This window comes from Juglans regia, chromosome 15 (assembly GCF_001411555.2).
Source record: "Juglans regia cultivar Chandler chromosome 15, Walnut 2.0, whole genome shotgun sequence".
In the NCBI taxonomy this organism is placed as follows: domain Eukaryota; kingdom Viridiplantae; phylum Streptophyta; class Magnoliopsida; order Fagales; family Juglandaceae; genus Juglans; species Juglans regia.
Window position 1 is genome coordinate 135,512 of NC_049915.1, and position 26,935 is coordinate 162,446.

General features: G+C 35.5%; 2 protein-coding genes across 3 annotated transcripts; one reads left to right on the forward strand and one right to left on the reverse strand.

The window, feature by feature from the left end:
- Positions 1-976: 976 nt before the first annotated feature.
- LOC109002847 (high mobility group B protein 7) lies at positions 977-2,809 on the reverse strand. Its single transcript, XM_018980762.2, has 8 exons — positions 2,561-2,809; positions 2,267-2,349; positions 2,087-2,138; positions 1,886-2,002; positions 1,687-1,744; positions 1,557-1,601; positions 1,383-1,469; positions 977-1,270 (listed from the first exon to the last, which is right to left on the reverse strand). The coding sequence occupies exons 1-8, from the start codon at positions 2,671-2,673 to the stop codon at positions 1,220-1,222; spliced, it is 606 nt and encodes a 201-aa protein (XP_018836307.1). The 5' UTR covers positions 2,674-2,809; the 3' UTR covers positions 977-1,219.
- A 7,410-nt stretch (positions 2,810-10,219) lies between these two features.
- LOC109002801 (helicase-like transcription factor CHR28) lies at positions 10,220-26,814 on the forward strand. 2 transcript variants are annotated; one of them, XM_018980714.2, is made up of 13 exons: positions 10,220-10,390; positions 11,483-11,549; positions 11,642-11,847; positions 11,929-12,119; positions 12,198-12,563; positions 14,208-14,279; positions 14,351-14,428; positions 14,527-15,427; positions 17,257-17,387; positions 22,772-22,993; positions 23,972-24,541; positions 24,825-25,034; positions 26,341-26,814. In XM_018980714.2, the coding sequence occupies exons 3-13, from the start codon at positions 11,718-11,720 to the stop codon at positions 26,443-26,445; spliced, it is 2,976 nt and encodes a 991-aa protein (XP_018836259.2). In that variant the 5' UTR covers positions 10,220-10,390; positions 11,483-11,549; positions 11,642-11,717; the 3' UTR covers positions 26,446-26,814. The 2 variants fall into 2 exon arrangements, with proteins under 2 accessions (XP_018836259.2, XP_018836252.2); XM_018980707.2 differs by having other exon boundaries at positions 11,507-11,549.
- The last annotated feature ends 121 nt before the right edge of the window (positions 26,815-26,935 follow it).

The window sequence follows — 26,935 nt, forward strand, 5'->3', positions numbered from 1 at the left end:
GCATTTTCGAATATAATATAAGGTTTTCCAAGCAACATCTCACATATATGATCTAATACGTACGCGCCGCGGAATTAAGATTCTTTGTTTGCACACTGTCATGGGAGATATCCTTATTATTGCAAATATGTCAAATTTGCAAAAGGTCAAGCTCTCAAACAACCAATTGAGGTCAGATCTTTCAGAAATCAGATTGCCAGGCGGGCTCTCTATTGATCTTCACTCAAATCAGCTTACTGGGTCTATCTCAAGGATCTTGAATAACCAAACGAGTAGCTTTTTGGAGGTTATAGATGTATCGAGTAATCACATTACAGGCAGCATTCCTGAATTGAGGGAAGGCTTGAACTTGAAAGTGCTCAACGTTGCTAGCAACAGGATTTCAAGCCACCTACCCAGTTCAATTTCAAACCTGACTAAAAAGGTTTGATGTTTCAAGGAACCAGATTAACGGCGCCATCCCTACAGGTTTAGGCATATTGCTAAAACTTCAATGGCTTGACCTGTCCATCAATGGACTCTCAGGAAGAATCCCGAATAGCTTGTTGGGTATTGAAAGCCTAAGAAATGCAAACTTCAGAGCAAACAGACTATGTGGAGAGATACCACAAGGCCATGTAATATCTTCCCCGCAGCTGCCTCTTCCCACAATTTGTGCTTGTGTGGCAAACCACTGCCACCTTGTAGGACAACGAAACAAGTGTCCAATGAGATATAGGTTCAGCTTTCTGCAACAACTCATCTGTCTATTCTAGCATTCATCTTCAGCATACTATCCGTTTCATTAAATAGAAATAATGAGTTATTATTACTTACAGCGCATAAACCATAAAATGGGGAACACATCCAAAACAATTTCAATGACCGCATGCATATCCATCCCAAAGAATCTGCTTCAGAAGCGTGCGTGCAAAGCAAATTAATGCGAATGCATGCCCCCAACAATTAATCGCTTAAGCCAATGAAGAAACCAATCAAGAACAAAGAACCACCAGAATAACTATAAGAATAACAAGAAAGTGACTTAGGCCAGATACTTGACAAGTTAACCAACAATTAGCATTCTGAGAAGAATAGAAATGGTGCCCCAAACCAAGAAACACTATATTTTCCCTTGAGAAAGCTTCTAACATCTACTCTCAAACTACTAACCAAACCAGTTCTAAAAATTTACAATGGACCAGAGCCAATCATCACACAGATGAAAATTCAACATGCACTACTCTCCATCAGATGCTCCCTCCACTTCCTTCTCTGAACCTCCATCACCCTGGAAAAGTAATAAAAGCCACTTGTTCAGAATAAAAACCATACAACAAAACAATTTAAATAAACTTAAAATCAAAATGGAGAAATAACTGCAACATCTAAGAACGGATTACATCTTCATCTTCAGCATTATGACTCTCCAAGGCCTTTTCATACTCCGTCTTAAGATCAGAAGCTTTATCCTGATAAACTTTCTTCTCCTGAAAACCAAATATGCCAAAAAGGTCAGGACACTCGTATAATTTAGCATTCGACTTTGAAGAGAATAACACTAATTCAAAACTCACTTCTTCAGTTAAGTTTCTCCACTTCTCTCCACCCTCCTTTGCAACCTAAGTTTCATCGTCCAGCAAGATAATAAGACTAACCACAATCGAATCACAAACCAGAAAATAAATTTAGTGCAAAGATTTATACCACTTTGACGTCCTTGGAATCGGGATGTGCTTCCTTATAGGCCTTTCTAAAGTCATCCCTGAAACATATATAGAATAAATCCTCACAGATTATATATATCACACAATGAATAAACACAAAAACCAATCGAAACCAGGATCGGTTCAGACTGGAGAGAGAGAGAGAGAGAGAGAGAGAGAGAGAGAGAGAGAGAGAGTACATGAAGAGAAAGAAGGCAGTAGGAGGGCGCTTGGGCATGTTTGGATCCTTGCCCTTCTTCACCTTCTTCTCAGTTTTTGCTTTCTTTGCCTTAGGTCCTGTTGTACCTAATTTCTTCCTGCGTAAATACTCAAAATCAATTTATTTCAAATAAAAAAGGGACGTTAATAGCAGAATTACTCGCACAGAAAACCAAATATACCTGTCTGCAGGCTTCTTTTTGGATTCAGTGGACATCTCCACGACTTGAGCCTCTAAAACAGAAAATATACAGGAACAGTAAAAAAAATACACATCAAAATAGGTTCTTGTTTATTTGAACGAGAAAAAAAAACAAGTGATATTTTGAGATACGAATAGATACAAACGAGAGGATACGAACCGAGATTAAGTTTGATTTTGGCTTCGAGGCTGCAACTGTGCATGCTTATGAGAGCCACTGGAACATTCTTGTTGCACTCTTCACTGCGTATAGCCAGCAGTAATCAAAACCCATCCTCATCAAATATCAATCGAACAAAAATTGAAGGCATTTGATAAAAACTACAGTTCAAAGTCGGCTAATACTGCGTTGTAAAAATAGTTGATATGTGTATATTAAAAAAATAAAACATAAACCTTAGAAAACTTTCTCAACTACAGAAGAGAGGGAGAGAAGGAATTTGGAAAAGGGTACCATCGAGCAAAAGCGCTGCCATCTTTGGCGCGAAGGAGAGAAGAAGTAGCAGTCTGGGGCTCCGAAGAGGCCTCCACTCTCTTCCTCCCCTTTACTCCACCAGTAGTAGCCATTTTCGTGCTTGTGCTTGTTGGAATGTCTGTGTATTAATCTCGAAAGGACACAGGCACAGGCAAATAGACAGATGGGGGGAAGAAAGAAAGGGCAAATGTAAATAGAAAAGGGGAAAGTGGAGAGAGAAATATAAAATACGAAATGAAGGGCGGGGCGGGGCGGGGCGGGAGCAGAATCAGAAATTCAGAATATTACCCTTTTTGAGTTTTAGAAACTTTTGGCGCCTTTCTCTCTGTTTTCGTTACCCGCGCGTGGATTTTCCATGGTATGTACTACTATGCCATTTGCCTGTAGTACCCGGCGATCGACCGAATATTTTCGATTCATTATTTTTTTGGATTGGATTGGACTGAATATTTAAAGAGATTGAATTAGACTGATAATTATCCGTCCGATTTGGTCTAGTCTAGTTGGTCTAATCTATTTTTTTTCTATTTTTTATTTTTTTAAACAATTAATAGAAAAAATTTATTTAAAATACTAAATTAAATTAAGTGACTTATTAATGTGTATTATGTAACAAACTCAATAAAAAAATATTTATATGGTTAATGATAATAAATTAGATGAAAATTATATTATTAATTTATATAATTACTATATAATTAACTAATTGATATTATATATTTATTAATTCATAGAATATTAACAAGTGTTAGTAGTATTTTTAAAATTTTATATTATTAATAATGATAGGTTAGATGAAGATATATATAAAATATTGTTAATTTATAGAATATTAATAAGTATTAATAATATATTTAAAAATTTATATTGTTAATTGTACAATTATTATATATAAAATATATATAAAAAAAAATTTAATTTTTCATTCGGTCCAAACTAAAAAAACCGTGGACCGGACCGAATGTTTTCGATCCTTTAAAATATGGACCGGATCGGACCGGTCTAACTCTCAGTCTGGTCTGGTCCGAACCAAAATGGTCGATCCGACCGGACCGTTTATCACCCCTAAGTATAATTAATTTCAACAATAAAAGAGAAGAGACATAAGAAAAATGCATGAAGTGAAGCAAACTCTGATGGTGCCTTAGGATCTACCAATGCTCATACTTGTGCCCATTTTATCCTCATGTGTTCTCTTTCAACTGCTATCTCCCTTATAATTATCAATAATTCTTCCGTCTTGTTTGTTGCCATAAATGATTTCATTTTATTTTATTTCATCTAATTATTAAAATTTTTATATAAAATAAAATAAATAATTTATTTTTTTAAATTTAAAAAAATATTTTATATTTTATTTAACTTTCAACTCAAATATGTAGTCTTAATTTCTCAACTCTTCACGTGCGGGTACAACCATGCAACTACCTTTCCTCCTGTATCGTCACTTTATGTCATTAGCTTTCCTGAGGCTAAAATTGGGACTCGACATGACATACTCCCGTGGCCGAGCATGAGGAAAATGCGATTTTAATACTTTATTTTTTAACCAACAACAGCTACAATTTTATTGCAGTAGGCATACCAATCGTCTGATCCACAACGTTATAGACCATTATATCATGAATTGTACTCATTTTTCAGTATCTAACTAGCTACTAAGATTTGGGATCGGATCATTAATTTGGCTCAATTTCTAACATTTTCCACTATTTTATTTTTAATTGTATGAATGTGACATTGTAATGTGGTTGTTGTTGGAACCCTCGACCTCGTATGTTTTAATTATTTCAATTTGCCCATAAAAAAATGAAAAAAAAAATTATGTTTTTTAAGTAAACAAGCTTTGCAATATATATATATATATGAAAGCCCACCCGAATCAAATAGGGTTGGAAGATTTTTCAAATCTCCCCTTGTATAAGTGACAGTGTACAATGTAATAAGACGAGATCTAGAGAAGCATGGAGAAATAAGCTCTGCAAGTGCATTAGATAAAGCTGGGCCATCAGACCTCCATGTTGAGCCATCAGCTCTGCAAGTGTTTCCCCCTTCCCATGACCTCCATGTTTCTGCTCTCGCCACAACTAAGTTTGATAACCATAAATTCAAAGGTTTTCTCTGCCCACGGGCGTAATAAATATTCTCAGATCATTGCCCTCTAAGGTTTTCTGTGCACTGCTTACATACATTGTTGAGCCACAATTTATGATCAAATCACTTATAAAAAGAAGAGTAATGATATACACACAACACATTTCATAATAATGTTATAAAATGATGATATTTTTGTAAAATGATGTTACTTTTATAAGATATTTTACAAAAATACCCCTCATTTAAAACATAATTGTATAAAGTGTTGTAAAAAATATTGTATGTAAATCATTTTCCTAAAACAAAATCCTCCCTAGATGGATAAACTAAGCTGTACATGATACCAATGATCGAAAAAACGGTTGGATTCAAGCCAATTCAAATGGAAGAAACCAAATCTATTTTAGCGAACTTTTTGAATTGTTCACTAAACCGATTCAATCGATCAATTTAGGCTGATTCAAACAAATTCTAACCGATTTGAACCGATTCAAAATTCCAAGATCATACCTGGTCAACTACTGGAAGGATCGAGAGGAAGGGTTGGACACAGTGATAGCATGTCTTCTCGACGTGTTCCCATAGAAGTACAACCAATTGAATTGAGCCAATCTCCGAGGGAGAGACTGGGAGGAGGCGACAGAAGTAAGTGTTGGCTAAGGTTACGAATTTGGTTGAGGTTCTTTGAGGGTGGCGAAGGCTTTGGTGCATGTAGGTCTTCCATGATTAAGGATGCAATACGAGACGTGGCTTTTGGACTCTTCCCATTATAGCATACGTATATGAGTTCCTTTTAATTGATCTAGAAACAATTGCAGAGTTTTTGCCAACGATTTGATGGTTTTGAGTTGCTCCCTTATGGCGATGACTCAAATCCTCAAGGCTTTTTACTTTTTCCTCAACCTTTGCTGCTTCTTCTTCATTATCCTTCTTCACACACCATTGCCATGAATGGTGAAGCCCTGCTTTAGCCACGCTCTGCACCCAGACCTGCAGCACCGTGAGCATCTCTCTCTCTCTCTCTCTCTCTCTCTCTCTGCTTGGATGATTTTCTCTATCTAACGGTGTCATGTAAATTCCTCCTCCGTGTTCTAGAGGTAGTCAGACATCATCTCGTCGTCGACATCTTCGCCTTAGCCCCTAGACCCGTTGTGTCTCCTCCATCTCGCCTTGCCATCGTTGATCTCTATCCAACCACCCAGAACGGCCTTCGCCTGGCGTCACTTTCTCCTTCTCGATACACTTGGCCGCCAGCTCTCTCTCTCTCTCTCTCTCTCTCTCTCTCTCTCTCTCTCTCTCTCTCTCTCTCTCTCTCTCTCTCTCTCTCTCGTGCGTGTGATACTCTCAAGTGAAAAGGGAGTAATGCTACGGAGATAAATGCTATAGAGCCTCCCATCCTCCACACATATTTTTTTAAAATTTAAAAATTTTTAAAAGAAATTTTTTAATTTTTTTTTAAATTTATTCTTTTTAAACTAATTCAATTTTGTTATTCATTATTCATATATTAAATATTTGATAAAAGAAACAAATAATAAAAATTAAAAAAAGTGTGGTGTGTGGAGGTTGTGTGAATAATAAGAGATTGTGTAGATTTTTTGTGCTACGTAACCTTCGCATATCATATTTTTTTAATTTTAAATTTTTTTAAATTTATTATTTTTAAACTAATTCAATTATTCTATTCATTGTTCATATATTAAATATTTGATAAAAAAATTAAAAATTAAAAAAGTGTAATGTATAAAGATTGTGTGAATAGTAAGAAATTGTGTAAATTTTTTGTTTGATTTAATTGGGTTTAATTAAGTCAGATTGACTACTCAAAAACAAAAAAAAAATTAAGTCAGATTGCATCTCTTGTTTCATTTGTTTCAGTTGGGTTTATTTAAATTCACATGGGCTTTATTTACATGCTGGGCTTAATTTTATGATAGGCTTGGTTTATTTCATTTCGGAAATTATTATATTGTTTAAGTGGCGTTGGGCTTAATGGTTAAGTTAGGCTTAATTTTAAACTAAATATATTAGTTCATAAATCCTATTAAGTTATTAAGTATTAAATTAAGATTGAACTATAGTAATAGCATACAATAATTTTACAAAAAAATACAATAATTTTAGTATTAAATTTTATTAAGTCTATATATAGATAAAAATATACATTTAATGATATTTGAAAGATTATATATTATATTAGTATTTAAATTTCAAAAGCAAATAGTAAGTGTTTAATTTTATTTTGAACCCTTTAATCTGATTAAGTCTATTTCATTAACGAAATTCTGTTGTTTACTTTGATAGATTTTGTTATAATTATGTTACTAAGTTGTGAATTGAAAATAAAGAAATGTGTTAAGAATATTTAAATGATATTATCATTTATTAGTAAATTTGAATAATTTTGTTAATGTCAAGAAAAAAATTTAACTGTTTTATAAATTAAGATTTTTGCAACTTATTTTAACAACTTGTATAAAGCCTAATTATTCTACTAAATTTTAAATTTAAACTGAAAATATGTTATTAGTATGTAATTAATTATATGATATTTAGTACTCAAGTTTGTATGAACCATAATATTTATTAAATTATTCTCTAGTATGTATTTAATTAAGTAGAATATTCGACACGTTTTTATAGAAGCGTTAGTGACGATTCGTACTTCGTATAGGTAATGAGCTATGAAGCAAGATTCAATAAGCAGCACAACGAGATAAGTAGTTTAATCATAAATTAGGAGTAGAACATTAGTTAGTCAGATAAATTATTATTAAAGCTAATTATTGAAAGCCAATGTTTATGTACCACGAATGTCGTGGTATATGCAAATATGTCATCTAACATAACACACGATCATATCATTCCGCTTCATGTTCAGATTCGACAATTATAATTATGTACGTATCATATCATGCATCTCACAACGCATAAAACATATAAGCTTTCTTAAGTCAAAGTGCAATATAATATTAGATTAATTTAATTAGATGACTATTTAGATGCATAATATCAATACAGATTCAGGATGAATGTGTAAGCCACGAATTCAAGCATAGTCCATTGTAGTATGCCATAATACTACTTAGCGGCTATCCTTGCGACTACAGGATGTAGGGCTAATGCATAACTTTGCACACAAAGTTAAGTATGTTATCCAGTCAAATAAGTCAAAACAATCAGTTAATTTAGATAAATCTATACACGTTATGCATGACATAATGATCAATATGGTCGATCATGATTTTAAACTCTCGGTATGAAATTTTTTATAAAAATTCTTACGTTTATTATGTTTACGTTATGATGAGTTTTTTACTAAGTTTTTAACTCATTTTAGTTTTATTTCATGTTTTTAACCATCAAAGCGAGGAAGATGATCAATACGAGCAGGTTGACCATACTTCGATGGAGCAGTTGAATTTAGTTTTAGGCTTTATTTATTATTTAGTTGATTTATTAATCACGAAATTTCTTGCCTGACTTTATTTAGGAAAGCACCCTTAGGGAATGTAAGGTTACACCTGGTCTTATTTACAATTGATTAAAAGTTTCCGAAAAATTGTTCGCCATTTCCTTTAAATGTTGTTGTAATACCTTGTGACATTGCTGTGTTTGCTCTACCAGTTCTTTGATTTTATTGATGGATACAATAGTTTATTCCATGGATTTATAGCACATATACCGGTGTCTCTCTAATATCATTTGTAACACACCCGATAGTAGGTGTTTGGATGAACATAAGATATGAAAAAGTGCAAGAAAATGAGATCATATTCGAGTATGACCTTGTCTCTGGAGAAGAAGAGAGAAACTAAAAGTTTACTGTATTAAGTTTTTGGATGAAAAATTACATAGCCATGATCAACACTTATAAAGGAACATATTAACAATGATTGGGATAATGGGCATTCAACATGGGCAAGTCCACACTTTAGACCTTGAGCTTCCCCATGGAAGGAAGGGGAAGGAGAAGGGAAATGAGATTTCCCTTTCAAAACTTTTCATTTATGAGTGGGTTTTTTGTCTTTTTCATTGTATAAGTGTGACAAATTTGAATGGTGTGTTAAAATTAAGACCGAATAATAGAGTTTTACATTTACACGTCCCCTTTTAGGTATCATTTGGTTATACAAATAAGATGAGATGATAAATATATAAATAATAATTAGATTATTTGTGAATAATAGTGAAATAATCTGAATTCATATATTTTATAGGATTTTGAGAAAATAGAGAGACAAAATTGAATACAAATATTATAATATAATTTTTGTTTTGAAATTTTAAAAAATATAATTATTTTTTATATTTTGTCTGGAAGTTTGAGAAAGTTGTAATAACTAAGTAATAATTAGATAAAAAAGTTGAAAAGTTGAAATTAATTAATTAATTTTTATTCGTATTTGAATGGTATTTAGATGTTGAGACGAGATATGATGTCCGTGAAACCAAATGAGGTCACTTATAAGTATAGGTGTTTTTTCTCTTCAACGTATATAATTATTAAGATTAATACTAGATATAATTATGAAGTGTATAAGCACCGCGCAATTATTTTATAAAAATAGAGTCTACTATCAAAATGATTAATTGACTTTGGCTTTATTAAAGTAATATTTAAAATTTGATGAAAAGTACATATTTTTCATAATTCAAAAATCTCTCTATCCACAACCTTACATTGGATTAACCATTAGATTTATCAAAATAATAATATAATATTATTTTTTAATAATAAATATTTAATTTTTTTCTTCATATTTTACAATTACACTATCTAAAGAAAGCCCAACAATCAATAATCAAATATGAGAAATTCTATTTGTAGTCTCTAAACGGGAACTGCATGTGCAAGTTTTTCATGAAATAGAAAAAAAAACTATTTTTATAAGGATATTATTGTAATTTTAAAAAAATTTAAAGATAAAATTAACTAGACTTGCAATGCAGTCTCCATTTGGAGACTGTACTTAATATTGCTCATAAAAGATTAAACGGAAGGCATCCCAAATAGCATTGACAACCTTTTTGTTGGCTTGGAATTAGATCGGAGCATCGGATTTTTTAGTTAATAATATTATATTATATTATAATAATATAAAAACTATTGTAACTATAACCCTATAATATTAACTCTATATGAATTTAATTGAATTATTATTTAAAGAACAAACTATTATATTACTGTACATCGTTTATGCATGAAAGAAGTTGATTTTGGTTTTTATAATAAAATATTATTTTTGATGATGAACAATACATTTTTAAATTTAAAGATGTATTTAAAATCGCTGTGGCTTAAAATTTAAAATTTTATATTTTAATGAAGTCAATATAAATAATTTTATTTATATTTTTTCAAATTTTGAAGATGACTTTTGATAATGATCACATCTGCAAATTGCATTTCTCAATTATTAATTACTCTAATCGGGCTTAGGTCTTTGAAATCCTCAAGGCTCAACAAAAAAGGGAAGAAAATAAATAAAAAGTCATCCGTCTCTGGAGTTGAAAGAATAAAATATCATCTCAATGAAATCCAAATGTTATTGTTGGTATTTATATTCAAAACTTAATTTCGGTAATTACAGCAGATCTCCTTCCTTGTTCCCAACGCTGCCGCTGGTCCCTCTCGGTTCTCTCTCTTTCCGCGTTCCCGATTCGGTGACCGCAAAGCAAGCCCTATTCAATGAGGATCGGCTATTGCAGGTCGGTCTTTCTCTCTTACTCTTCTACTTCGTTCGCGTCTCATTTACTTATACAACCGAAGTTTTTCTTATTATATCTGCTTTCTTACACGAATTTTTTTTTCTTTAGTATTCTTAAATGTCCCTCTCAAGCCTAAAAATTTGCAACGTTTTCTTGTGGGTTTCTTTCTTAAAGCTTTCATGTAACCTTGTGTAGTGTCCTTGGCACTTTTTCTTTAGCTCTGCCTGCGAAATTTCGTTGCTTTATTTTTTGGGTTAATGTAGTAAAATATGATAGGTAATTCTCATTTATTTCCCTTTCACACATGGTGGTGCGAATTGCGTTGTATGTTTAGAGTCTTCTTTCAAGTTTGTACTTGATTGTTGGTTGTGTGATGGGTGCGGTTCATTTACCCAATCCGTTATCATAAATATAAATACAAACAGTGCACATTTTGATGCCGTTGATCACGTGTTGAGAGAATTCTAGTGTCTTGCAATTTTAATTTGGGCACGATAAGAATGGAACTTTAATTTTCTTAAGGGGTTTCAGATTCTCTGTAAATGGCAAGTTTGAAACTTTAATTTTGCCTTTTCGCCCTCCTCACTTCCCTCTATCATTTTCTCTTTCATGGTATCGTGAGCTTGCAATGAAAACTGTTGGCGTTATATCCGAATTTCCTTTGCGTGCTTTTTTTTTGTCTTTGCAAATTTTCTTCCTATCTGTTTTCTCCCTTTGAAATAGTTGTGTTAATGTAACACTTTAGCTGATACAAATTCTTTCATGAATTGTCAAGCGTTTACATTTTTTAGTCTCAGAATTTCCATTCTTGATTACTTCTTCTTATGGGTTGGTTTGATGATCAATCTGCTGCTTTTGAAGGAATTGGGGGTGTGATTTATTTTGAGACTCACTTTTTAAGAAATGGACTTCCAAAATGAAATCCGAATCACATTTTGATTTGAATTAATTTTTCTTATGCTTTCACTTTTTTGTTCTCTTTGGTGATGTATATTTTATTAAGCTGGCATCTCATCAGTCTACTGTTTTTAAAGGAAGTGGGGGCATAATTCATTGATCATGTGGATCATCTTTGTGATTTCATTGATTCAGAATGTAGATGTTGCTCTGTTTTAGGTGCTTGGGTTTCCAGCCAATCTAAAGACATTGCCCAGAACTGGTGAGTTCAAATATAACACCTGATAATTTGATGTGGGATGTTGCTCTTTCAGTTTTTTGAAATGGGATGCTGATTATGCTTCTGAATGGCAGTTTGGCTCATCTTGGTAATTGTCTTTCTTAGTTGGTTGAAGAAAAGGAAAGTCACCATTCAATATCTCTGTTGGTGATGGATTTTATAGATATTAGTTCATCTGATGAAGATTTGGAGAGTTGGGAAACTGATGGTAGGGGGTCTACTGCTTCTAGGGCTCTTCCTTTATGGGCTTCTACCCAGGGAACAAATTCAAGAGCTACAGGTTAGACTGCTTTTATAATTAAAGGTTCATACTGAAAATCTTATGTTTGATTAATCACGTAGCAACTTATTAAATGTGCAGGTTACAGTGTACAATCTCAAAATGTTAATTCTCCTAATGGAGCATCTGCTTCAAATGGGAAGTCTTCGAATGCTAATAATTATTCACGGGACAAACACCATTTTCATCCTGGTTCAAGCGACACTACTGGGGGACCAAATCATCAGAGTGCCCAACTGGATGATTATGAGTCCTTTACGAATAATGGAAATGTGAGTCAGCCTTGGACCGTTAGTTCATGTATTGCTAACTTTTCTAGTGATGATTATAAGAAAATTTCATCTCAACAGGCTTTGAAGAGAACTCTTCCACCATCTTTACAGCCGATTACACCAAGTACTAGATTAAGAAATTTAGCAGAGAACATGGGAGGCAGTCATGTTCATGATACTTATGAAAGCTCTTACCATTCAGCAGGGCCTAGTGCAACCAAAAGCAAGGGCTATCTGCGGGATCAGTTTAGCAGGGGCAAAAATGATGAAGTTGCTGTGTACGAAAACAGTGGAACTAGGATGCTACCTCCATCTCTGATGCATGGAAAGGCCATTTCCTCCAGCCAGTTTGTTAGTTCAAGTGATGCCTCGTACCGTCCCATGGTAGGTGAAGAAAGGCAAACTGAAAATGATGAGAGATTGATTTATCAAGCAGCATTGGAGGTATTCCTTGCAGTTATGTTACAGAGTTTTATTTTTATTAATATCTTTTCTGGTCCTTAACTCTTAGTTAAGTCAAGTTATTAAAATGGACGTTCCATATTGTTGGGCTCCCTTGTAATTCCCTTAGGTCCATTTTCCTAAAGACTTGATGACTGAGGAATTGTTTTAGGCAGTGTGATACCCTATATGATAAGAGGATAATGGTAGGTGGTAAATGAGATTCCACATTGATTGGGAAGGAAAAGTTCTTGCTCTTTATAAGGTTCCAATGAGGCTCCAATGGTATCATTGACTAGTCCTTTTGGAGTATAGACCGTGTAATTTGGGCCTTCCATTGGGGTGTTACAAATAGTATTAGAGTCTATCACAACTAGAAATGTGAGATTTGAGCTGTGCCACCTACAACGGACAGGCTCGATGAGGGCGTCGGGAATTTAAGGGCGGTAGATTGTGATACCCCATACGATAAGGATAATAGTATGTGGTGAATGAGATCCCACATTGCTTGGGAATGAAAATTTTTTGCTCTTTATAAGGTTCTATTGAGGCTCCAGTTGTATCATTGACTAGTCTTTTTGGAGTATAGATCATGTGGTTTGGGTCTTCCATTGGAGCGTTAGAGGTAGTGGCATGTGCTATTTATTATTCAAGTTTGTTGATCTTGTAAATGTTAGTTGTAACATTTGGAGATTCTATTACTCGAGGTGCACTTGCGGAAAACTCCTTGCCGAGGGCCTGTGCACCCTTGGGATTAGTCGGGACGCTGTTCTCGGACACTCGGTGCCAATAAAAAAAAAACATTTGGAGATTCTGTTATATATGCATATGCACTTTGTTCTGTTTTCTGTCACTTAATACTTACAAAAAAGAGGGAAAAGGGGTGGGTTTAAAATATGATGGACTGCTTGCTTTGTTCAAATATAAGAAGCTATTTCAAAAAGTCGCCATCCTGAGATATTATGCGAAAGAAGATTCTCTTTAAGTTGATAATGCTTTATAGCATTAATGGTCCCTTGTTTATGTTTATAATCGACCAACCATAAGTATGACATGTGTAATGGATTTAGAGACACAAGTCGCGAGTTTAACTTTCATCGAAGATCATAAAACCTCAATAATATACCCTCAGTGTCTCACTCTTGGGCAGCGTGGCAAGTCTACTTAATTTTTGCACTGAATAGTCTCTATATGGTGTCTGGTTCGTTATTAACCATGCTCAATGGTACTGCAATTCCTATCATATCATGCTTAAGAAAGAAAAGTTCCTTCTTTGTTTTAACGGACAATCTTAGCTCTGTGTTGATAAATGAACTCTGGCATATTTTATTTGCAAGATGCATTGTGATATTCATAATCTTTTCCCCGATAACTTATTGTTCCAATATGAATGATGTTTCCATACTTCATCTTCTGAATGGCCATTTTTTGCTCCTAAAAATAAAGTTAAAGTTTGGAACTTCTCTGTTTATTGGAACTCTATACTTAAGATTTGAGGGAGCTCACGAACTGGATGTTATGTACTTGTGCGGAGCTTGAGTATAAAACGAAGATTGGCACTGTCAGACTGTCATTACATCTGTTTTTAGAACATGATCAGTGATTTGATATTTTAGTTTAAGATTTCATGGACTTTTTTTCTTGCAGGATCTTAATCAACCCAAGTTTGAAGCAACTTTACCGGATGGTCTTTTGTCTATTTCTCTTCTCAGACATCAGGTGTTTCTCTATCTTTATTATCTTTCTTAGGTGTGACTTGTATGGTTTGAACTTAGAACATTGTATTACAGAAAATTGCATTGGCATGGATGCTGCAAAAAGAAACTAGAAGTTTGCATTGTATGGGTGGAATTTTAGCTGATGATCAGGTTAGTCATGAAAATTCTAGTTGAAATCAATATCCTGCTTTATCCAGGACACGGAATTCTTTTTTGACTTTTTTACACATTGTGCTTATATCTCACAGGGCCTTGGCAAGACCATTTCTATGATTGCCCTTATACAAATGCAGAAGTCTTTGCAGTCAAAACCAACATCAGAAGATCTATGCAATCACAAAACTGAAGCATTGAATCTTGATGACGATGATGATAATGGCAGTGGTGGTGTGGTTGAAGTCAAGAAGTCTGAAGAATCTGATGGTTTAAAACCTATTCCAGAAGTGAGTACATCTACGCAGTCATTTAGAAGGCAGAGGCCAGCAGCTGGTACATTAGTTGTGTGCCCAGCAAGTGTTCTTCGACAATGGGCAAGGGAGCTGGATGAAAAAGTTGCAGATGAAGCTAAACTTTCTGTCTTAGTCTATCATGGAGGCAGTAGGACAAAAGATCCTGTTGCACTGGCAAAATACGATGTTGTTCTCACTACATACGCAATTGTAACTAACGAAGTTCCAAAACAACCTTTAGTTGAAGAGGATGATGCTGATGAAAAAAATGAGGTGTATGGGTTATCCGCTGAATTTGCCACTGATAAAAAGAGGAAAAAAACGACTAATGTAACTAAGAGGGGAAAGAAGGGAAGAAAAGGAATGGATAGTTCTATTGATTGTGGTTGTGGTCCGCTAGCAAGAGTGGGTTGGTTCAGGGTGATACTAGATGAAGCTCAAACGATAAAAAACCACCGAACTCAAGTGGCTAGAGCGTGCTGCAGCCTTCGAGCCAAAAGAAGGTGGTGCTTATCTGGAACACCTATTCAAAATGCTATTGATGACTTGTACAGTTATTTCAGGTTCCTAAAATATGATCCATATGCTGTGTACAAATCATTTTACAATACAATAAAGTTACCAATATCCCGAAATTCACTACATGGGTACAAGAAACTTCAAGCGGTTCTGAGGGCTATAATGCTACGTCGTACAAAAGGTTAACATTTTCTCTCCTATATATTAAATTTTCTTTTTTTTTTGTTGGAGGGGGGTGTAAACATTTATTTTCTGCATTTTTTAATCAATTGCTGTGGATGTGCCTCAAGATCCATGCCTCATTGGAGACATGTCATAATAATGGAGTAGTACTGCATATGAAAGAAGGATGGAGAAACCACGAATCACCTCTTAGTCCACTGCGATATAGCTAGCGCCTTGTGACGTTTTATTTGGTCTCTTTGAGCTAGACTAGGTGATGCTTATATATGGTGTAATGCTCTAAGATAGTGCCCTAGCCACATCTAGGCATATACTCCAAAAGGACTAGTCAATAGTACAGTTGAAGTCCTATTAGAATCATTATAACAAGCAACAACTTCTTCCTTCCAAGCAATGTGGGATCCTATACACCATGACTTGATTCTACTCATTTAGCCTTTTTTTAGAATTTTAATCTCTCAATTCTAAGAAAAAACTAAAATAAAGTTAAAAAAAATAGTAAAATGGTACTAATTATTTAAAATATATAATCAATTATACAAAATTACAAATACAAAGATAAATACACTTTTTTTTCTATGTAATGACAATTATAATTTACAAATACAATCAAATGGATTTTATCATTTTTATCAAAAAAAGAAAAGAAAAAGGATTTTATCATTTAGTGGACAACAACTGTAATCAACTGAAGGCCTTAATACACAAACTTCAATTTTTGATCGAGTAAACCGGTATTGAAAAACTTAGAATATGTTATCTAAAATTAGATTAATATATTGATATTGATATATTAACTGTATAATTAGTATGTTAATACTTATATATAACCTTCTGTGATTACATGTTTATAACATTTATTAATTTTGTATACATGTACTTTATTTATTTTTATAAGTAATAGACACATACTTTATTATGAGTTATAACAATAATATGCATTGTTAGTAAGTTAAATGTTTGTGTTTGTTTTCTAATAAACTTTATACATATATAACTCATTTTTATATGTTATTACTATAAATGTATAAATATAGTAATATAATGAATGAATTAACGAGTCGAGTTGAGCTTTATACGAGCTTGTTCACTTATAGTATTAGAGTCGAGTGAGTCTTTGTGAGTTTGTATAATTTAATACGAGCCTAATTTTGTGGAGTATTTATAATTGCATTGGGCTGAGCTCGAGTTTAACTGAGCTGAGTTGAGTAGCCTTTCATTTACATCCCTAAAAAGCCATTGTTCAGTTATCAATGTCATTTAATAATTTAAACACGCCATAAGGATGGATATGGCGTGGGTGATGCCGGAAACAGTTTTGGATGTATTGGCTTGCTGGAATTCTATCCGTGGGGTGAGACAGATTAAAGCAGTATGGAAGATGATCCCTATCTGTATTATGTGGTGTCTATGGCAGGAACGAAATGAGAGGACTTTTGAAGACAAAGAGAGATCTGTGGAGGAGCTTATATTGTTATTTTTTAGAACTCTTTGTACTTGGGCCATAGCTGTAGACTTTAATGGCATGGAATTTCACGAATTCCTAGTTTCCAATATGCCTACATAAACAGGGCATTTTCATTGTATCGTGTTACTTTGGTGATTTAATAAAGTCTTATTTTTACTTATAAAAAAAAACATATTCAAAACTCTCTTTACTGACCCTATTATGTGGAGAGGGTAAATGATGGAATAGGGAGGCGTTTATGAGGAAAGAACTGCATGCATTGTTTATACTCTACATATTTTGTTGCTGATGTGCTATATATAATTTAAACCAACAACTTTTCTGTTTGGTGCTGATCCCTGTTAGTTTTTATCGTCTAGGGACATTAATTGATGGGGAGCCTATAATTAAATTACCTCCAAAAACAGTACACTTGACGAAGGTGAACTTCTCAACCGAGGAACGGGCCTTCTATACCAAGCTAGAAGCTGACTCACGCTCTCAATTCAAGGTTTTGCTCATTCCATTTTGTTTATTCCCTATTTATAGAATAGGTTATGATTGTGCTGGACTATGTCCTTTTGAATTAACTTTGGATACTTCAATTAGCAAGTATGCTATTTTCAATGAGCTTATAAGCCTAGTAAAATAAAGGTACTTTGTTTGCTTGTGGAAGCAAATGAAATTGATCTTCTAATATGCACTTTTTTTTATTAGTAAAATATATATTAGAAAGATTTTTTTTTTTGTAATTATTTTTTTTTTGTAATTTATTTTATATTGAATCATTTTGACGAGTTTGCATCATTGCACTTGTACCATACCTTTGTTTCATTATGATATGGCATGCATGTGGAAACTTAGGAAGTAATAGTGGTCATCTCTATGAAATTTTAGGATCTCTAAATTGTGATTGCTTCACCATTATGCTTGAAGTTAGGATGCATGTTGAGCAGATTGATGTAGTTAGTTTTTAAATTTGATTTTTGGATGTCGATTGTAATAGATTTTAATGGCATGAACATTCATGGCTCTGGTATCTTTGACAATCATGCATAGATGTTGCTTTTGTATATGTCCTATGTACTTGGGCTATGCCTACTTCTCTCATTAATAAAGTTCTCCTTTTTTCTAAAAAAAAATTATTTTTTGGAGAAGTTTTAAAGTTGTTTTAGGCTGCATTTGGTTGCAAGACTCTGCTGAGCTCAGTCTAATTTTAAGCTGAGTCTAACATTCAAATACTCAACTTTCAAATTATTAAACTCATCTTAACTCAAAACCTCCTTACACGTGGGACCCACAACCTTTTTCAACTTAACACATCTTTATACGTGAGACCCACAATCTTTTTCAACTTCCCGTAAAAAGTACTAAACTCATTAACATCCAAACACACTTTAAACTCAGTTTAGATGTGCCGCACATAACTCCATCCACTACTCAACTCACAACTATTCATAAAGAACTGAGCTCATCTCAACATCCAAATGTAGCCTTAAGGGTTCTCAATCCAGTATCCTGGTGTTGCCTGTGATGTACTTGGGCCTATGATTGGGAGCTTATTTTAAGGCCAAGATTAGTTGGGAGGGTATATTAGAGAAATTGGAACGTTGTTTGGTTGGATGGAAGAGGTTATATTTATCTAGGGGAGGCAAAGTAACAATGGTTAAGAGCACTCTTCCTAACTTCCCCACATAGTGTTTTTGTGTTGAGAAACTATAAAGGGATTTCTTATGGGGCGGTAAAGGGGAGGAAATGAAATTCATCTGCTGAATTGGCCCAAGGTTTGTTCCCTTATTTTGGTTTGGGTGTTAGAAGATCAGTGACATTCATTAGTTGGGGATAGCGGCTCTGGCACTATGGGAATGATAAAGGTTACCTATGGAGTAATGGCAGTGAGTGGGGTGGTTGGTGCTTTAATGAAATGAATGAGAGCTGTGGGGTTGGTTTATGAAAGAACGTTTGAAGAGATCAAAGAATTTTTTTGATTGGTAAATAAAATTTTTTTGATCATAAGAATAGGCAAAGCCAAGTACACGGGTCATATACAAGAGTAATGCCCAGGAGTGATGTTTTAGTGATAAAAGAAATTCATGAATGGTCATGTCATTAAAATCAATTACAATTGACCATTGGAACAAGGTGTTAAATAAGAAAGTTCTAAGTTTATCCAATGACCGCTCACGGTCTTCGAAGTTTCGCTCGTTCTTCTCCCTCCAAAGACACCAACATAGACATATCGGAACCATCTTCCAAATTGTAGCAATTTGAGAAGTGCCTTGAAGACCTCTCCCTGAAGCTAAGATGTCAATCACCATTCTTGGCATCACCCAAGCTACACCCACCCTAGTAAAAAAGTCATTCCACAAAGTTGTGGCAATTTCACAATGCATTAGTAGATGATCGACGAATTCTCTGCTCTTTTTACACATACAACACCAATCCAATACTATGATACGGCGTTTTCTTAGGTTGTCAATAGTGAGGATTTTCTCCAAAGAAGCTGTCCATACAAAAAATGATGCCTTTGTCTTCCAAATGCTCTTCCACGGAAATGAATTTGCATTACGCTTAGATAGATTGGTAGAAGGAGTGTACTGTGAACTTCCCTTTCACTGAGGGGTGCCAAAAAATCTTCACCTACCCCCCTCATAGGGACTGGATAGACTAGGGTGTAGAATTCAGAGATTGCGTCAACTTCCCAATCATGGACAGCTCTAAGGAATGTGACACTCTACTGGGGGGTGCCGTTAGAATAGTGAGGGAGGTCTGCAATTGAGGCTTCTTTCATGCTTGCTATACCAAAGAAGTCTGGATAGGCTTCCTTAAATGTCCTGTCACCACACCATATGTCATGCCAGAATTTGATACTGGACCTGTCACCTGCCTCAAAATGGGTAAAACTAGATATTCCATCCATGTCTTATGTGCTTCTAGAGCCCCACCCCATAGGGTCCATTCACCTCATCTGAGCACCAACCTCCCTATGATCTCCACCAAGCTCGATGTTCTAAGGGATATCGACATAGCCATTTACCCAACAATGCCTTGTTAAAAAGCTGCAAATTTGTTCTGAGGGTGTGGTGCACGGGACCGGGGTTTACTCTGCAGGGGTGGGTCCGAAAGGCCCTACCTTGGAGAGGTTCCCTGACATAAAAAAAAAAAAAAAAGCTGCAAATTTTGGATACCCAAGCCTCCTTGATAAGTTGGGGAACAAACGGTGGCCCATTTTATCAAATGAAATTTAAACTCGTCGTTCATCCCTCCCTATAGGAAATCTTGCTGTATTTTCTCCATGCAGTAAGTTACCTGTGATGGAAGTGGAAATAAAGAGAGGAAATAAGCCGGTAGGCTGGATAGAGTACTTTTAATGAGTGTGGCTCTACCACCTTTGGATAAGTACATCCGCTTTCAACTAGCGAGTTTCCGCTCCATCTTTTCTAGGACATCATTCCAAATGGATAACGATTTGTAGTGAGCACCCAACGGGAGGTCAAGATATTTCATTGGTAAATGGGATATCTTCCATCCCAAGATAGAAGCCATACCATCCACATTTTGCACTTGTCCCACCGGAATTACATCTTCTTTGCCCAAGTTCACCTTCAATCCGGAAACGACTTCAAAGCATAGAAGGAGAGCCCTCAATGCACGGATATGATCATGGCTGGCCTCGCAAAATAGTAGGGTATTATCGGCAAATAAGAGGTGAGAAATATTGAGAGAGCCAATATTGGCTTCCCCCACTGAAAAGCCGGATATAAAGCCACCCTCCACCACACCGTCGATTATTTTGCTAATTGCTTCCATTACGAGAACAAAAAGTAATGGAGATAAGGGATCCCCCTGTCTCAATCCCCGCGAGCTTTGAAAGAAACCGCTTGTTGTACCATTAATCAAAATAGAGAAGCGTGCAGTAGAGATGCAATGTTTAATCCATGAGCACCACTTCACCCCAAACCCACATCGCTCTAGCATATAGAGTAAGAAGCTCCAATTAACTCGATCATATGCCTTTTCCATATCTAGCTTGCAAAGAAGCCCTGGCTCTCCCGACTTGAGTTGACGATCCAAACATTTGTTGGCAACAAGCACTGCATCAAGTATTTGCCTCCCATTCACAAAGGCATTTTGGGGCTTTGATATTACTTTCTCCACCGCCATGCTTAATCTGTTTGCCAAGACTTTTTAGAGGATTTTGTACATCCCACTCACCAAACTCATGGGGCGATAATCTTTCACCTCAACCACCCCTGTTTTTTGGGAATAAGAGATCAAAGAATTTTCGAGGTACATTAAATGTGGTAGGGATGGAACTAGGATTAAGTTATGGCATGATGTATGTTACGGCAAGTAGCCTATTAAAAGGGCTTTCCTGGACCTTTTCAACGTTGCTAGGGAAAAAGAATACATTGGTGGCAGACAACTTACGGATTTCAAATGGGTCTCCTCAATGGAAGTGGAGGTTTTTTTTTTTTTTTTAATATAAAAAAATTAGCAAGTGGCTCAAGACTTGGAGGTTTCCTGGGCCTGTTTAGCATTGCTAGGGAACATAATACATTGATGGCAAACAACTTACGGATTTCAAACGGTTCTCCTCAATGGCAAGTACTGCAATTTGTTTGAGCGGCATTTATTTTTCAGAAAAATAAGAGTTTGTTTGAGTGGCTGAAGACTTGGAGGTTGATTCCTTTACCTCCTATGTTAGGCTGTATACTCTCTATTAGGATAGGGTGGCGAGGACAAGATGCGATAGATCTTATCAGAGGGGTGTTTCAAATCAAGTTCTTTTATAATGCACTACTACCCAATGACAACAATATTGTCCCATGGAAGACCATTTGGAGGAGCAAGGCCCCCTTGAGAACTGCTTTCTTTGTTTGGATGACTGCATTTTGAAAGATCCTTACTTAGGACAATCTTAGGAAGCGACATGTCACGGTAGTGGAGTGCTGTTCTATGTGTAAGCAGGATGGGGAGTCTGTCAATAATTTTTTATTAAACTGTGACGTAGCTAGCACATAATGGCAAGCTGTTCTTAACTTGTTTGGGTTTAGTTGGGTAATTCCTAGAAGTGTGGTAGATCTTTCAGCATGTTGGAAGGGGTGGTTTGAGAGCCAACATGGTGAGACATTGTGGAAGATGATCCGGTGTCGTTTGATGTGGTGCATATGGAGGGAAATGAATAACTGGAGTTTCCAAGACACTGAGAATAATAGATTACCTCAAGGAGTTCTTGTTCAATACACTCTATGAGTGGATGGCAGCCACTCTGTCTCTCTAGCTTTAATGTCTGTGAATTCTTACTCTTTTCTTTCTGTCATTAGGTGTATTTGTTGTATACCCCCCTTTATAGTCTAACTATGCGTTTCTATAGTTTTAGGGGCTCTCTAATCAATATTCTTGTACAGTTTTGGATTTTAGGCTGGTTAAAAAAAAAGGTTTTGGATTTAGCGTAATGCTTGTAAAGGTTAATGTAAGAACCATTTTTAAAGGAGTATTGGATTAGTTATATGAGCTTATTTTCTCATGCGATTTTATAATTTTTAGCAAGTGGTAAGATCATTCATACGTCAAGAAAGAAATTTGTAGAAAGGGTCATAGAAGAGACTATGATGTCGTTAAATGAACACACTATTATGAATGAAGTAACACAGGCATTTTAGTTTAGATACTTGCTGCAATTTTGATGTGTATCATGGTCTTCAAATGAGGCTTCTAATGACACAGAATATTTTAAATGGTGCTAGACTCTTTTTCAACTAAATACCAATACAATGCTATGAAGTCCTTTAACTTTCTGTTTTCTGGTTTTGTAAAGAATGGGTTCTAGTTTATGTGATGCTCGTTGCTGAATCTCCACTTAACTTGAAATTATGAATCTACATTTTGCAGGCATATGCTGCTGCTGGCACAGTGAATCAGAATTACGCAAATATTCTTTTGATGCTTTTGCGCCTCCGTCAGGCCTGTGACCATCCATTTCTTGTCAAAGATTATAAATCCGACTCTGTTGGAAAAGATTCTCTTGAAATGGCAAAGAAACTACCTAGGGACATGCTGATTAATCTATTGAATCGCCTGGAAACTTCATTTGCCATCTGTCATGTGTGCAATGTGAGTTCTTTCTTAAAATAAAATACATTGGTTTTTTACTCTTTTCTGTGAATTGTGGAATGTGGCTTGTAAGAGTCTATTGATGAAACTCTTTGCATCCACTTGGAAACACATGGTTGGAATGTTCTCATTGTTGCTATGGTTTATACTAGGTTTTTGTAGATTGACTTATCAAAAAAAGGTTTTTGTAGATTGATATTGCCTATTTTCAAAGGGCTATATATTTTTTTTGATTGGCGCCAGGTGTCCAGAAACAGTCTCCCGACTAATCTTAGGGGGTGCACAGGCCCTCGGCAAGGAGTGCCCTATTTTCAAGGGCTATATAAATAACTAGAGATATGTGGGTGCTCTAATTTTGAATTGAAAGTGGGTTGTTTTCATCAACTATGATTGATTAGAGTTCATCCAAGAAACACATAGTCTGACCATATCCATCATGGGAAGCACTTCAAGGAACGTGTGGCATAGGAGCTACAAGGAGGATGAAGAAGCTTAGCTAATTATTGACTATTTTCACAGATCTATAATTTGCTTTCTATTTTTAGTAAGGGTATTTTAGCAACCTAGTAAAATATGGAGAGGAACAGATTTTTGGTCTATTGTTACAATGAGTTTTATATTTAATTTATAAGGTTTGAGCTTGTTTATTTAGGGGTTTAACTAGCGTTCTAGGTAATTTGGTGACCAAGTATTGGTGATAATCATGACTAGTTTATGATTGGCGTTAGGGTTTTAATGTTTATGTCCTGGATTGAAACTCACTTATTTTATAGATTATGGTCTCTAAGCAACCCTTGTAGATCAGTCTTTTCTCTTTCTAGTAGATTTTAAGTGAACTTGAGTTAGATGTGTTGAAGACATCTTTATATGCATTTACATGTTTTATATACCTATATATATGTATGTCTAAAAGTCTTTAATCTACTTCATCACCTGTCATTCCTATCTAATTCTTCCTTGTATCTGATGCTTGTACAGGATCCACCCGAGGACCCTGTTGTTACCATGTGCGGCCATGTTTTCTGCTATCAGTGCGTGTCAGAGTATTTGACAGGTGATGATAATACGTGTCCTGCATCTGCATGTAAGGAACAACTTGGTTCGGATGTTGTTTTTTCCAAAGCTACTCTGAGCAGTTGTCTTTCTGACAATGTTGATGGTAGTCCCATGAATTCTCAGTTCACCGAGAGTTCACTAGTTCTGCAGAATGAGTATAGTTCATCTAAAATCAGAGCTGTTCTTGAGATTCTGCAGACACATTGTAAAATGAATTGTTCCATGGAATGCAATGGAAGTTCATTGTCTGAAGAAAAGGCACATGCAGAGAATTTCCATTCAAGTGTTAGTGCTGTAAAGCACACAACAGTTTATTCAAAGGCACCAGCTGAAGGAGCAATAAAAGCAATTGTGTTTTCCCAGTGGACTAGCATGTTGGACTTGGTGGAGATTTCTCTGAACCAGTTTTGTATACAATACAGGAGGCTTGATGGCACAATGACTCTGGGTGCAAGGGACAGGGCTGTTAGGGATTTCAACACTGACCCAGAGGTTTGGCCCCTAACTCGTGTTCACCACCCCTACATGTCTTCTCTGGCAAGGTGGGTATAGTTGATCTATCTGGCAGTTCTAGCGTTTAGCTAATAAAATTCTGTTCAGGTATATGGGATTACTGCAATACTGCTGTTAAATGTGCATTGCTGTTAAAGTTTTTTTCCCCTGAAATCAGTATCACAAATTGTTGATCTCATACTTGGTTGTTTCCCTTCTGTTTCTTTCTGCCTTAACCTGAGTTGTACTTTTCAGTAGCTGAATGACTGATAATTTATCGCAGGTGACTGTTATGCTGATGTCATTAAAAGCAGGAAACCTTGGGTTAAACATGGTTGCTGCATGCCATGTCATTCTTTTGGATCTTTGGTGGAATCCAACTACCGAAGACCAGGCTGTTGACCGAGCACATAGGATTGGACAGACTCGTCCTGTTACTGTAACGCGGATCACCATCAAAGATACGGTGGAAGATAGAATATTAGCTCTCCAGGTATGTCATGATGTCCTGGTTATTCATCCTGTCTCCAACTATTAGATTTCTTTTATTAGTGTTGGTTTGATTCAGGAGAGATTCAGTGAAAGTGGTTAAGGTGCATGACTGGGAATTTTTCTTTTTTCTTTTTTCTTTTTCTTTTTTTAAATTTCATTCCTATTTAGTAGCAATCTAAATGTGATAAAAAAAGTGGGTAGCTCTAAAATATGAGGGGGTGATTACATAGTCGCTGTGTATGTAAAGAAGGTATGCCTTAGAAATTCCATTGGATGTTTCTGCCGTTCATATTTTGAAATGATTCTATTGGAATGGCCTAGATGTTTTAGTTAGTGAGGTCATTGAACTGAGGCAAGAATTGAGTTTAGAAGTTTAAATTGTGCCATTGTGGTCTGATTTAAAAAAGAAGTTTTAACCCCAAGGGGTGGCGTGGTGGTCTTGGGGCGAGCTGTATAAACCGGACATCTTGGGTTCGAAATTCTGCATTCACACTCTCAAGGGCCCAAGGCCATCGGAATAAAGGAATTTTCTCTTGAATTACCCAAGTTGCACTTGTGAGAAACTCCTTACTGAGGGCCTATGCACCCATGGGATTAGTCGGGACTTTCTTCCGAACACCCAGTATTAATAAAAAAAAAAATTGTGTTGACCAATCTCATTTAAGAACTGAACTCACCAGAACTCATCACACTAGCGTAACATAATCTTTCAATAAGTCATCATATTTACCCTACTGGAGACAAATATAGGTCAATATGGCAAATATTTCATCATACCAGACTTGCCGCATCATCTTAGATTTTAATTATGGAATAAGGTTCTTGCATTGGATTGTGTGTGCAGGCACTACAATCTGAAATACTCTTGCCTCTGTTGTTGGGTAAATTGACAGTGCAACAGAGGTAAATTGACATTGCTCGGAGTCAGATATTGGGTTGGTAGGTGTGAGATGGTCAAACATGTGCATGATTACAAGCAGGGAGATGAAGTGATTTTCTTCATATGTTGCATTTCTGATTATTCCAAAAGCTAAAGTCGATAGGGAATGGTGAATTATTTGTTGGATCAATATTTGCACACCCTCCCTTGTGTGTGATTCTGGACTTTTTTTTAGTGAATGGGCTTAACATGTGAGATTTTAACTTTTTGAATTGAGGTGGAGTGGGTGTAAGGGTTTGAATTCTTGATCACGTGATCTAATACCTGTTAAATTGCCATTTACCCAGAAGTCTAAGACAATAAGAAATGTTGAATTTAATAATTTGATAAATTTTCTAACTTGTTTCTTTCTAACCTTGCTTTATAGGAAGAGAAGAGAAAAATGGTTGCGTCTGCTTTTGGTGAAGACCAAAGTGGGGGCTTTGCAACTCGCCTAACGGTGGAGGATCTTAAGTATCTTTTTATGGTCTGAACACATGTTCCTGTTTCCTCCTTGTTCTGGATTTTGGTAATTATTCTCTCTTGGCATTTGTCTGGAAGAAACAAAGTTTCCAAGAGAGTCAAGTTTGAATCTTGATCGGTGAACGTGACAGCAAGATGACATATGGCTGCACTTATAGGTCCTGCTTATCCTTTGCTCATCCGGCTTAATGAGTTGGTGCATCTTGATGGTAACTTACACGAGTTTTGAGGCCCATGAAGGGTATTTTTGTTCCAATCGATGGTAAACATTGCGAGTTAGAGCCACCTGTAAATATTCTAAACTAATTTATCAGCACACCAAAGATCTATATTTTGTAGTTAATCTCTTCTATTTGTTAATGTTAATATTGTATAATCTCGTTGCCTGTGTATTGCACATGACGAAGGCATAGGAAGGCGCTCAGATGGTTTGCTCTCCCTCACAAGTTGTGATTTTCCAAGTGGCTAGTGATATTAAGGGGTTTCCAATCTGGCTGCTG